Raw genomic sequence first — 12436 nt, forward strand, 5'->3', positions numbered from 1 at the left:
GTAAATGAACAATACAACAAAGGAAGATGACAGTCCCCAAACCCAGCAGCAACTGAGAAAGGCTTGGTTCCTCGTCAGGGCGCAGAGTGCTCATCCCACACCCCAAAGGAACTGCTTGGTCCAGAAGATGGAGAAGATGAGCAACAGAGCAACACTGAGGATGACAGCCATCAGGTAGGCAAAGATCCGGAACTGGGGGTTGCGGAAACACTCCCTCAGAGAGTAGTGGCTGGGGATAGGGATGGGCATCGGCACGGTGGCAGGGGCTGTGTTCTGGGGGTGCTCAGCCTGGCTTCCAGGCTCGGGGCCCAGGTCCAGCGTGTAGACCCGGGGCTGGCGCAGGAAGTAGCGGCTCTTGGGCTGGTCCTTGAGACAGAGCTGACGGCCTTCCAGGATGACGTGGTGCGGCTCCAGGCGGAGCAGGGTGAGCATGGCAGTGTCCGTGGGCAAGTCGGTGACGGGCTGCCCTGAGGCCAGCACGGTGGGCTGGCGACAGAGTGGGCACAGCAAACGGCGCCGGGCAGGAGTCACCAGGCTGAGGTGGGCCAGGCATTCCACGCAGAAGGAGTGGCAGCAGTCCAGCACTTTGGGGGTGTGGAACGTGTTGTTGAAGGGGTTCCAGCAGACAGGGCACTCGGCCTCGAGCTGCCGGCCCTGCTGCTCCGCCATCCTCACGCTGTGCGCTGGGGGCTCACAGGAGATGTCCTGGCAGAGAGGGGGAAGGAGCAAAGAAACACCCATTAAGCCCTGTGCCTGTGCCTGGTCTGAGGCTAAGGGTTCTGTGGGTGTTAAAAGGTATTATCACCCACGTTTTACAGAGGAAGAAACTTAGGTTCAAAAGTGCTTTGTTCCAGATCACCCAGTTCCTAAGCCATTGAGTTAGATCTAATGTTCCCACAGCCTCCCCTGTACCAGGGCGAAGGCCTGGGCCACCCCTCCCAACAGCACCTGAGTGAGCTGGCATTGGAGGGAACCACACACTGGGCTTTGGAGACAGATAAAAATGCTCCTTACGCTCAGTGTGTTTGCCCTTGGCTGCCCTGACTCGGGCAGGGGTGGCAGGGGGTGGTAAGCCACAGTCAGTGGTTTTTGCTAGAGGACAAGTAATTCCTTCTCTACTACCTCAAATCCCTGACTCCCAGAGTCCCATCCCAGAGATGGACTTTGAGAATTCCCTTTTCTACCTCTCCTCTGGGGACAAATGCCAGGCCCTCTTTCCTCCTCCCCTTGGGCTAGAGGGCCAACCTTCCAGAGCCTACTCACCCAGTCCTTGGCCTGGCAAGGGGGCCCCTGGTAAGGCTTTTCTCCCTGACCTGGAAGCCCTAGAGACACTCCCCTGCCCAGGTTCCCAGATCAGCCCTTCCAGAGCCTCTTCCCAATAATACTCGGCCTCCCCTGGCTCCTCCTCCCTCCTTTTGTCCCAGGAAACCTTCAGGGTACCCACCTTGGTTTCTGTGGGCTCTAGGGTAGTTAGGCAGACTAGTCTGAAGGGCCTGAGGCTCCAGTCTCTCCCTCCCCTGAATCCGCAATGCTTTGAGAGACTGCCTTCTCACCACCAGCCCTGGGGCCTGTCTCCATGGCAGCCGTGCACGTAGCACCTGGAGCTGCCAGGTGGCCCAGGCTGCAGCCTCTTGAGCACACCTGCCTGGAGCCAAGGCCAGAGCTTCCTGGGTGGTGGGGTGGGGACCTGAGTTCCCCCCAATCCCCTGGCAGGGCGTGGCAACCCATGGAACCCGGAAGCCAGGTATTTGCAAGATGATGGGCAGTCCCTTTAAGACCCATAATCCCTGGCCTGGCTGGGGGCAAAAATAGGGGTGGCAATTTCCTCATTCTAGATGTGAAGAACATAAATGAGTTTTATGAGTTTCCTCTCTCCTGGGCCCTCATTTTTTTTCTAAAAATGGCCGGAACCACCTTCTTGCACGAAAGGGCTGCCTGCCCTGTGCTTTAGTTGCTGTGAAATTCACTTACTTCGCAGCCTAAAAGCTCTGAATATCAGATCCAGCAAGTCTTCCCTGGCCCCCTGCTGATCTTTAAGCAACTGCTCCCAGAGTGTGCAAACCTTGCTGCCTTCTGCTTTGTTCTTAGAACGCAGATGGCCAGCCTGCCCAGATCCTAGAGTCTGAGAGTTGGCCATCCCACCAACCTTGGGGATTTAAGGGGGAAGTTAAGAGGGAGGAGCGCTCCAGCCTGGCTTCCACCAGAAACACTTGGCTTTTGTCTGTTCCTCATATTGGTCATTTGAATTGAGTCAAGCTGCTAGGGGGGAAAATGTTTAAGAATTCTCGGTCAGGGGCGTGGTGGCTCACGCCTGTAATCCTAGCACTCTGGGAGGCCGAGACCGGTGGATCGTTTGAGCTCAGGAGTTCAAGACCAGCCTGAGCAAGAGCGAGACCCCCGTCTCTACTAAAAATAGAAAGAAATTAGCTGGACAACTGAAAATAATATATAGAAAAGATTAGCCAGGCATGGTGGCACGTGCCTGTAGTCCCAGCTACTCGGGAGGCTGAGGCAGGAGGATTGCTTGAGCCCAGGAGTTTGAGGTTGCTGTGAACTATGCTGACGCCACGGCACTCACTCTAGCCCGGGCAACAGAGTGAGACTGTCTCAAAAGAATTCTCAGTCAGAACCCCTCACTTTGCAGAAGGGAGACAGTAAGTGACTCACCTAAAGTCACCCAGCTAGTTAATGGTGACACTGGGACCCATGTTTTTGGATTCCCAATCCACCTTCACGCTGCTGTCATAAAGACAGAACGCTGCGTCTGTGCAGTCCGCCTGCTGAATGCGTGTCATTAGCTAGACAGTACGTGCTCACATTTCATCAGGAATCCCTCATGGCCATCAGACTCTCGCGGTAGGAGTCCAGGAACTGCACAAAGGGGGATTTGAGACAGAGAGTCTCCCTTGGGCCCCTGATATTACATCATCTACCCCGACTGAGTTGACACCTGAAGCAAAACTTGCTTCTGCCCTTTCACCCCTGGCTTCCTGTTTCCTTCTAGACCCTTGAGTAGCCCTAACCAAAACTAGGATAGTTTACCAAGGATCCCTACCAATGCCTTATATTCTGTGCCCATTCATCTATCCAGTAGTTAGTAAGTGCCTACTGTATGCCAGGCTCTGTGCTAGGCATCGGGTAAATAATGGTGAGCAAAATAGATATCATCTTTGTCCTCGTGATATTTGGAGTCTAGTGAGGCAGAGAGACATTAAGTGAGTAACGGGTGATAACTAAATGCACAATTTTAATGGACAAAGAGGAAAATGGGCTTAGGGGGCTGAGAGCTTCCAATGAGACCACCAGGGACAGTTTCTCCAAAGAAGGGATATGAGAGCTGAGACTGAAGGATGAAGAATCCAGCCATGCAGAGCTGAGGAAGAACATTGCAGGCCCAGGGAAACAGCCCGTGTCAAAGCCCGGAGGTGAGACAAGCTCTGCCTATTTGAGGAAGTGAAAAGAGGCCAGGGTGACCAGGGTATCATTGGTGTGGCTGGGTGGGCAAGTGGCTCAGGATGAAGGGGGAGTAGGAGGTGGGAGCCACAGGCTCAGGAACTCATCTGGATTTTATTCCAGGGGTGAGTTGGGGGTCAGGGTGACCTGATCTTATTTCCATTTGAAAAACACTCTTCCAGCTGCAGAGCAGAGGACAGGCAGAGGGATGAGAGTGGAAAGGGAGGACCAGGTAGGGGCCCAGGCATGTGACGGTGGTGTCAGTGCAGGTCAGGCGGCGCTGGAGAAGATAAAGGGGATGTGTTGGGAGATATCTCTGGGGACACAATCAAAGCCACTTCCCAAGAAGCTGTGGACTTCTTGGGATCCAGGTTATACATTCTGGAATCAGATTGTCGAGGCTCATGACTCCAGATCACTGCTTCTTAGGGCTGTGATTTCAGTTGAATTGCTTAACCTCTCTGTGCCTCAGTTTCCCCTTGTGAAAGAAGCCAGACGTAATAAAGCTTTTAGGTAGAGCCCAGCACCCAGTAAAGAGAATATACAGTCATGCGTTGCTTAACAATGGGGATATATTCTGAGAAATTCATCACTTTAGGCAATTTCGTCGTTGTGTGAACATCATAGAGTGCGAACCCAGATGGCACAGCCTACTACACGGCTGAGCTGTACGGTACAGCCCGTTGCTCTTGGGCTGCAAACCTGCACAGCAGGTTGCTGTACTGAATACTGTAGGCAACTAACACGAGGGTAGGCATTTGTGTATCTAAACATATCTAACCATAAAAAAGGTACAGGAAAAATACAGTATTATAATCTTATGGAACCACTGTCGTATGTGTGGTCCATCATTGACCAAAACATCATTATGTGATGCATCACTGTATATGAGGTAGTTAGCATTGTTGCTGCGAATGGATCTGAGAGAGGAAGGTTCAAGGTTGACTTCAAGACCATGATAAAATTTTCTGCATCAAACTTTGAGGAGCCCCTGAATTCCAGGGTGTGTCAGAAGCAGACATTTAATACTTATCAAAAGCCTTAAGATATATATGGCCTTGACTCCTCAGTTCCCCCATTGGGAATCAGTCTCACGGAAATAATCAAGGACCTCTGCAAAGAGTTGATTTGATTACAGAGCTGCTCGCCGAGGCGCTGGTCTAACAGTGAAGTATGGAGAACTACCTCATTACCCAGTAACAGGAAACTGACTCAGTAAACTCTGCTCCGTCCATACGAAGAGACACTCTGCAGCCTTTAAAATTATGTGATAAAACATCTATTGATATGGAAATACTTCTGTGATATAATGTCATTAAGTGAAAAAGAACCAGTAATAAAACCATATTACAATATAATCCAATTTTCAAAAATATGTGCGCAATGGAAAATATGTCTGGAAAGATAAACAACCAAATGTCAGCTGTGGTTATCTCTGGGGGCAAGATTATAATTTTTTTTAATTCTCTTATCTGAAAATTCTAACTGTAATAAGCTTGTATTACTATCCTTAAAGAGCTCCCATTTCCACCCAAATCAGACCTACATTCTCTGAAGTTCCATGGCCAAAGCTGGAAAAGGCTGTTAAAGAGGAGGAACGATCTCTATTGCCTGGACATTTATCCAGGGTGCTCCCTGCGGGGGCCCATTGTTATTTCAGGATCAGCCGGTGAGAGACTCTGGCTCTGTACTGACCCCACTCCAAGCCAGGACTTCTCAGCTACCGTAGGGCCTAAATGCCACCCCGAAGTTATCACCTTGGTCGATGAACAAGTCATCACTAAATATTGTCTGTAACATCACCCCAATGTTTTCAACCTCAAGATGATAAAGATGAAGAACTGGCATTTTCATAGCACGTCACAGTTTACAAAGGGCCCTGACCCTTGCTAGGATCTAAGGTATGGTGATACATCTAGATAGTATAATTGCCTTTTACCATTTTTTTCCTGTTTGTATAAGGATGTTTGATCATCTAAAACCACCCAGTGAAGCAGGCTGAATGGGGAGTAGAAAGTGTGCTGGCTTTGGAACCAGACTTATTTGCTGATCTTGGACAAATGGCTTAACCTCTCTGAACTTCCTTTTCCTCTGTAAGAGAGGCTAACAATCCCACTCTCAGGGTTGCTGTGGGGAAGGAATAGTCTGTGATGTGCCCAGCAGAACACAGCACATGCTCAGTACATAGTTAGCATGATTATTTTATACCTATTTGTTAGACGGGGAAGCCAAGGCTCAGAATGGTAAAGAGTGGCGGAGTTTGAGAGATGATCCCAGAAGCCAGCCTCCCAGGCCAGAGTGCAGGGCGATGCTGCCTCTCGGGACTCCACAGCCCCTCCGTGACCCTCTCCGGCTCCTTACCTGCTCCCTCAGAGCCTCCTCCTTCTCCCTTCCGAGTGCAGGGCTGCACGCATGTGCTCTGATCTCTGCTTCTAGACGTCTGGTTCCTGGCAGAGTGGGCAGGTCTCATTTGCATAGGTCTTCGCTCTTGGCCAGCTCTCTCTGTTTCAGGTTTTCTTCTTCCTTCTGGTGACTTTGGACTGTCTGCACACAGTGGAAGCTTTGGTTTCGTCTTCTTCCTATGAGTCACTCTTGCTTTTTCTCTGAGAGGGTCAAAATCCACTCATCCTTGGCAGCCTCTGTGTGTACCGGGTTGATCTCCTGCCACCATCTGAGATTGCACTCGCCTCCGAGTGCTGACCCGCCTGGACTCATGCACAGCCTAACTTCGGTGGGAAGGCAGGGCATGTCTGATGCCACTTCTGCCCAGATAGATCCTTCCCTGCTCTGAGCCCCTACAAACAAAATACAAAGAGCTCTTGCACAATACTAAGAAAAGGGGCAATAATCCAGCAGAAAAATAGGGGAGAAACAGGTAATTGTATGCATGAAGTCCCAAGCAAGTCAGACTTCTAGGTCAGAGTCAAGTCCTCGCTCAGAATCCAGACTCTACCTATTAGAGATGGAAACTTGAGCAAGTTAGTTAATTTCTGCAAGCCTCAGTTTTCTCACCTGAAAATGGGGACAACAATCTCTCTACTTGACTGCAGGTTAAATGAGATGATATATGTAGAGACTGGCATATAGGAACACAGTAAATGTTAGCTAGAATTATTATTATATGATCAGTTGTGTTCACATGGCCCATCTTTGTTCCCTCTCGCATTCTTTGTACTTATGGTCCCCTCCTTTTATTCTTTACTGACCTTTTCAACAGCATTTGGAGAATAAACAAATACGTGTATCTGATTGGTGATGTAATCAAATGCCCCAATTCTCTCATTTTATGGTTTTTTACATTTAATTTATTTTTGATGTGAAGTTCTAGAGGGGCAAAAGAAAAATAGTTTTTAAAAATATTTTTAAATAGGTATGGCAACCCAAAATAAGTGACCCAGGCAAAGGTCTCAATCAGTGAAGGTTTATTAGCCAAAGTTTGAGAACATGTCTGGGAAAAACAAACCACAAACAAACTTGTGGCTGTTTTTCTGAAGGGGAATTTGGGAGCTTCAGTATTTAAGGGGAATGGGGCACACAGAAAGAAAGAAAAAGGGGAGTGGGCAGTGAGGCAAAATGGTTACATTCTTGTGAGGCCTTTTACATAAGACAAGGGGAATGTCAGAAGAGAAAAAGGGAGAGAAGGAAGCACCAATTATGCGGTTGTCCCTGGGTAGGTGGAAGAATATTTGATCCTATCTTGTCTCTGTTCTGCAGCCGGGAAAATAAACTTATAATTCATTATTCGTGTGGAATCAAACAGACTAGTTTTAGGAGCTAGCCTTAGCCTGCACAGTTACAACTTGCATGTCCTTGCCTATGGGAGGCCAGCGAGGAATTTCCTCATGAATGATCTGTGGGGTGAGTTCATGTTTGATAGTTTGTTTATTTATTTTATTTATTTATTTATTTATTTATTTTTTGAGACAGAGTCTCACTTTGTTGCCCGGGCTAGAGTGAGTGCCGTGGTGTCAGCCTAGCTCACAGCAACCTCAAACTCCTGAGCTCAAGCAATCCTCTTGGCTCAGCCTCCTGAGTAGCTGGGACTACAGGCATGCGCCACCATGCCTGGCTAATTTTTTTCTACATATATTTTTTAGTTGGCCAGATAATTTCTTTCTATTTTTAGTAGAGACGGGGGTCTCACTCTTGCTCAGGCTGGTCTCGAACTCCTGAGCTCAAACAATCCGCCCGCCTCGGCCTCCCAGAGTGCTAGGATTACAGGCGTGAGCCACCGCGCCCAGCCATGTTTGATAGTTTAGAAGTCATGCTTTCTGCTTTGGCAATAGTAGTGCAAACCATGAAGAAGTTCATATACTTTGATGTAATGTACTAATGTACTAATAATGTAATTCCCAAGAAGTATCAAAAGATAGCTTTTAGTTGAATGAGGATGTTCATTGCAGTTTTATTTTAACCACAAATGATTGGAAACATCCCAAAAGCCCATCAATTAAATGGGCATAATCATTTAAAATGATGTTGTGAAAGAATTTTTTTCACTTATAAAAATGGTCAGAAATATTAATACTGCAAATGGAGGCAGGGAGAAGCGGTTTGAAGCGGTGTATGTAGTATGAGCCAGATTTTGTTAAGCAAAGTTAATATATAAGGACTGAAGGGCCATGAGTCAAAATGTTACAGTGGTCATCTCTGGGTGATGGCCACTAGCATTTTTATTTTTTTCTTGCTCATCTATATTTTCTAAATTCTCAAATAAGTATGACTTTTGCATTCAGAAAGTTCACTTGGAAAGTAAGTTGCAGATACGGCAGGTAGAAACTCAGTCGGGGCATTGCAAGCATTGAAATAAAAATAAAATCAGCCATGGCCCTTTTTGGGGTTGCTAATTGTCTGGTGAGTAAATGTATTATCACAGTGCCTGTGGGTGGTCATGGCTAAGGAGTAGTTTGCAAACAGTGGAAAACTTTTCTGGGAGGTGTCCAGAAAAGATAGTGCGGCTTCTCGGGAACTTGAGAGTTAAACTAATTTTGTTCGTGCTCAGGGGGCGAGGTCAGCCAGCTGGAAAAGCACCTCACCTAAGCAGTACCTTGGAACTGGGTGAGTGGAGAGTCATGAGACTTGGTGGCACCCGGCCAAGGTCTGCAGCGGAGGCACAGGAGGGTGTTGGCCCATCTGGGAAGGGAGAGAGAGCAGAAGGCAGAAGGATACAGAGAAGGGGAAAGTCAGTGTTTAGCCAGCCCTAGCCAAGGGCAGGGGCAACTCTCCCTGGGAGGGACACCAGATTGTCATCCCTCAGAGCCTTGTGGAGGCCTGTCCAGAGTTTAGGACAGTTCCAGAAGGAATCACATGGACATTGTTCACAATGCAGACGCTCAGACCCACTCCAGATCCACTGAGGCAGAATTTACACTTTTATAAGATCCCTAGGAGATCGGAGACACATTAAAATGTGAGGAGTGCTGGCTTAGGAGAAATATCTCCACTCCATGCTCTTTGACTCATCCTGAATATATTCATCTTTGGATTCCTGAAGGCTTCCCAAGGACCTGACACCCCAGACAGGGCTCAGCGGATCCCAACCTGGGAACGGGCGTCCCCTGACTGTGCTTTGTGCGTCATCTGAATTTGTTTTGTAAGTCACTATCCCTTATGCAAAACCTTTGGGGCCAAACTTGCTTCAGAATTCAGAAATTTCCATATTTTAGGAAGGTGAGATGATGTAATAACCATATATTAAGTGACTCCCCCCATGAGATCTGGGGCAGCACCCTATAATCAAATGCATTACTATTCTGCAGTTTATTGTGCACACTGATACCCAAAGTAATAAACACCATAAAATCAGGTACATTGTGGCACCAATTTAGTGAAAAATGTTGGGTTTTAGAGTGTGGGGCTTTTAGAATTGTGGATAAGGGTTATAGAATTGTGGATAAGGGTTATGGACTATTTTATTATTTTACTTTTAGAATGTGTCAACTGCATAAAGTTAGAAACACTGCTACAGTACTATTTCCCAGCCTTGTTAACCTCAAACTTAGCAGGAACTGCAAGATCTAGATATTCTTCAAATGTAATGTAGCTCACATACTTTATCTTATGAACCAGGTCACATCTAGCATAGTTATTCTCAGCTCAACTCAAACAGTTGTTTGAGGAACAGCTGAATTTTGGCAAAGTTAAGCTGTTTATCCTAGCTAACATGGAGGCTACATGTCAGAGCTGAGGCTGGAACCCCTGGTCCAGTGCCTTCCTCACCCCTTCCCTGAGGACAGTGTGTGTGAGCTCTTGGGCCCTCTCAGCTACCGTGCATGTCTGCAGGGGACGGGCTGAAGGGAGAACGATAAAGTACCTTCTGCACATGCCGGCTGCTATGTTTAGAAACACGGAACTGAAATTGGCCAGCGCTTTCTCCAGCTGGTCTGTAAATGAAGCATCTGGTCTTTCAACCCTCCAGACTTCCAGCCAGATGAGGGTGGCAGGAACCGGCCCCCAGAAGGTTCTGGGTGTGAGTTGGCCCAGGCACAGTCAGGTGGGTGCCCACACTTATCCTGAAGCCTTTCTCCCGGTGAGCTCTGCCGGGAAGACATTGGCAAAGAATAGGCTGGGGCTGTTTGTACAAGGAAGTTCCAGGGAGTTTTCAGGAAGGCCTCAAAGTTCTTCTCCAAATGATAGGAGAGAAGGCTACTGGGCCAGGGTCCATCTGCTCTTGTCATGCTTGGCTGGCAACGGTGGCAAAGGGACACTCTCCCAGGGCTTTTATAATGCCTACATCAGGAAGCCAGAGACCTCCCTCCTCTCTGGGTCTGCAGACTCATTCTATTCCCCCTCGGGCCTCCTGCTCTCTCCCTTTCTCTGTGGCCACACTCCCCCTCTCCTCTGTGCCCTCTCTCTATCTTTACAGCTTCTCTCCCCTCAGGGGAGCTTACTCTTTAACTTTTGGTATAATACATGTCCAACATAGGAAAATTAGGAAATGCAGATGAATATAATAATTCCTGACACTTAGAAACAATGGTAGGAACCATCCTGGGGGCTCCACCTGAATTTTATAATTTAGCCTTGATGGCAGCTCTGGGGGTAGGTGCCGTCGTCATCTTCTCCACTTTATAAATGAGGGCACTAAGCCACACGGAGGTTAAGTCATTTGCCCAAGGTCACAGTGGCAGTGTGGGATTTGAACCAGGCAGCCTGGTGCCAGAGTCCTTCAACCACCAAGCCACACTGCTACCTATACGGAGAAAATAAACTCACCTGAAATCCTATACACAGACACAATCACCCGCACATTTGGATGTATAACTTTTCTGTCTCTTTATATTTTAAATATAGAAAAATATATTTTTCATAAGTTATAAAATATGTCATACTCTATGTACTGTTTTATAGCCTCTTTTTTTCACTTATCATCTTTCTACACCATAAAATAGTCTTCTACAGCCTTTTCTTCAAAATGAACGTAGCCTTATTGTCTTTTGATTGTAAAAGTGATAGGAGGAAAAAACAGATATTTGCTTACGTATGCATAAAATGGCTCTAGGAGGATACACTAGTTGCTGGTCACGCTGGTAACCTGTAGAGGGAGCCCGAGGAAGGCAGACAGGGATGAGAGGGAGAATTTTTATTGTATAACCTTTGTCCTCTTGATCGTGGCTATGTAAATGTATTATCTATTTCAAAAATAAGTTTAAAAATGAAACTCATATATCCCTATTGGAAAAAAATCAAACAATATAGAAAGGCATAAAGTAGGAAATAAATTCATCTTTAAACTCAATACCCAGATATAACGCTGTCAGTATTTTTGCCTTTTGGTATGAATGTACAGACATACGTATGGATATATTTTTACGAAAATGGGACTGTGCTGTATGGCGGTGTTTTGTTACCTGTGTTTTTCACTTAGGGTGAATCTAGGGTAACATTCCATGTAGTCTCATTTTAGACATCTACACGGTTATCAGTCAGGTGAAGTTAGCCAGTTACCAAAAACCTATTTCCAGATGAACTGAGTCCAGTATCTGGACATGCAGTGCCAGCCGACACCAACCTCCATCACCCAAAGCTGGGCTTTTCAATTTGCTGTGTGCAGAACCTTAATTTAAATGGGCAGGATGCTGTGTTGCCGACCCTGGAGCGATAACGTGTGGGAATGGGTTGTATGTTCCTTCTGTCTGTGCTGTTTAAACCTATATCATTTATTCCATGGGAACAAACACCTCCTACCTGCCGCTGTCCCCTCAGTCTCTGTGCCCACTACCACCAGGACAATGCCATTGAAAGGAGAGGGCCTTGGTGGGAAGAGCCAGTCTGCATGTCCAAAGACCTGAGCTCCCATCTGGGCTCCAACACATGCTGTGTGACTTTGGGCAAGTCACTTTTCTTCTCTGTAGAACAGAGGCAGTAATCTCCACATTGCCTATGTGAGAGTCTTATTTTATTGGAAGGCTCAGATGAGATTATGATTGTGAAAGTAGTATGTAAAATATAGGACATTATATACATATGCGATTGTATTTTTAAATTCTGGCCTCTTAACTGGAGGTGTCAGGGAGAAAGGTTGATGCCAAAACCCATTGTCCCAGCTTTCTTCTGTTGGCTCACAGAGCCAACACTCCCTGGTGCACTCTGCAACATGTACACACTCATCTTTACAACTGAGAGTTGTAAGTCAAGAGCACAAAGTGTTAGCAAAGGTGTGGAACAACTGAAACCCCACTAACTCTCCTGCACCGCTGATGGGAAGTAAATTATTAGGTCATTAAATATGAAATGTCTGATTTCGAATCAGAATTTTAGTTTATTATATCTCAAACAAGAAGCAGTACAATTAATCAAAGTATGTACCTAAACGATTGACACAGTTTTGCCATCTTAACAGTAGCTTGTTTATGTCTGCAGCGAAGAAGCCTGGAGAGCGAGTGGCCATGAAATTGTGAAAGGTGTTTTCCACAGCTTGTTGAGAACTGAATATTTTTCCTTGCAAGAAGTGGTCCAAAGCCTGGACGAAGTGCTAGTCAGT

General features: G+C 46.8%; 1 protein-coding gene across 1 annotated transcript; it reads right to left on the reverse strand.

Annotated features, from left to right (window-relative positions):
- Window positions 1–36: 36 nt before the first annotated feature.
- Window positions 37–5854, reverse strand: RNF183 (ring finger protein 183). Its single transcript, XM_069474571.1, has 2 exons — window positions 5815–5854; window positions 37–705 (listed from the first exon to the last, which is right to left on the reverse strand). Exon 2 carries the CDS (start codon window positions 667–669, stop codon window positions 91–93), a length of 579 nt encoding a protein of 192 aa, XP_069330672.1. The 5' UTR covers window positions 670–705; window positions 5815–5854; the 3' UTR covers window positions 37–90.
- Window positions 5855–12436: the final 6582 nt, after the last annotated feature.

The sequence above is a fragment of the Eulemur rufifrons genome, chromosome 7 (genome assembly GCF_041146395.1).
Source record: "Eulemur rufifrons isolate Redbay chromosome 7, OSU_ERuf_1, whole genome shotgun sequence".
NCBI classification, from domain to species: Eukaryota; Metazoa; Chordata; class Mammalia; order Primates; family Lemuridae; genus Eulemur; species Eulemur rufifrons.

Excerpts from the sequence above, each read along its gene's own strand:
- RNF183 (XM_069474571.1), bottom strand. The coding sequence starts at position 669 with ATGGCGGAGCAGCAGGGCCGGCAGCTCGAGGCCGAGTGCCCTGTCTGC.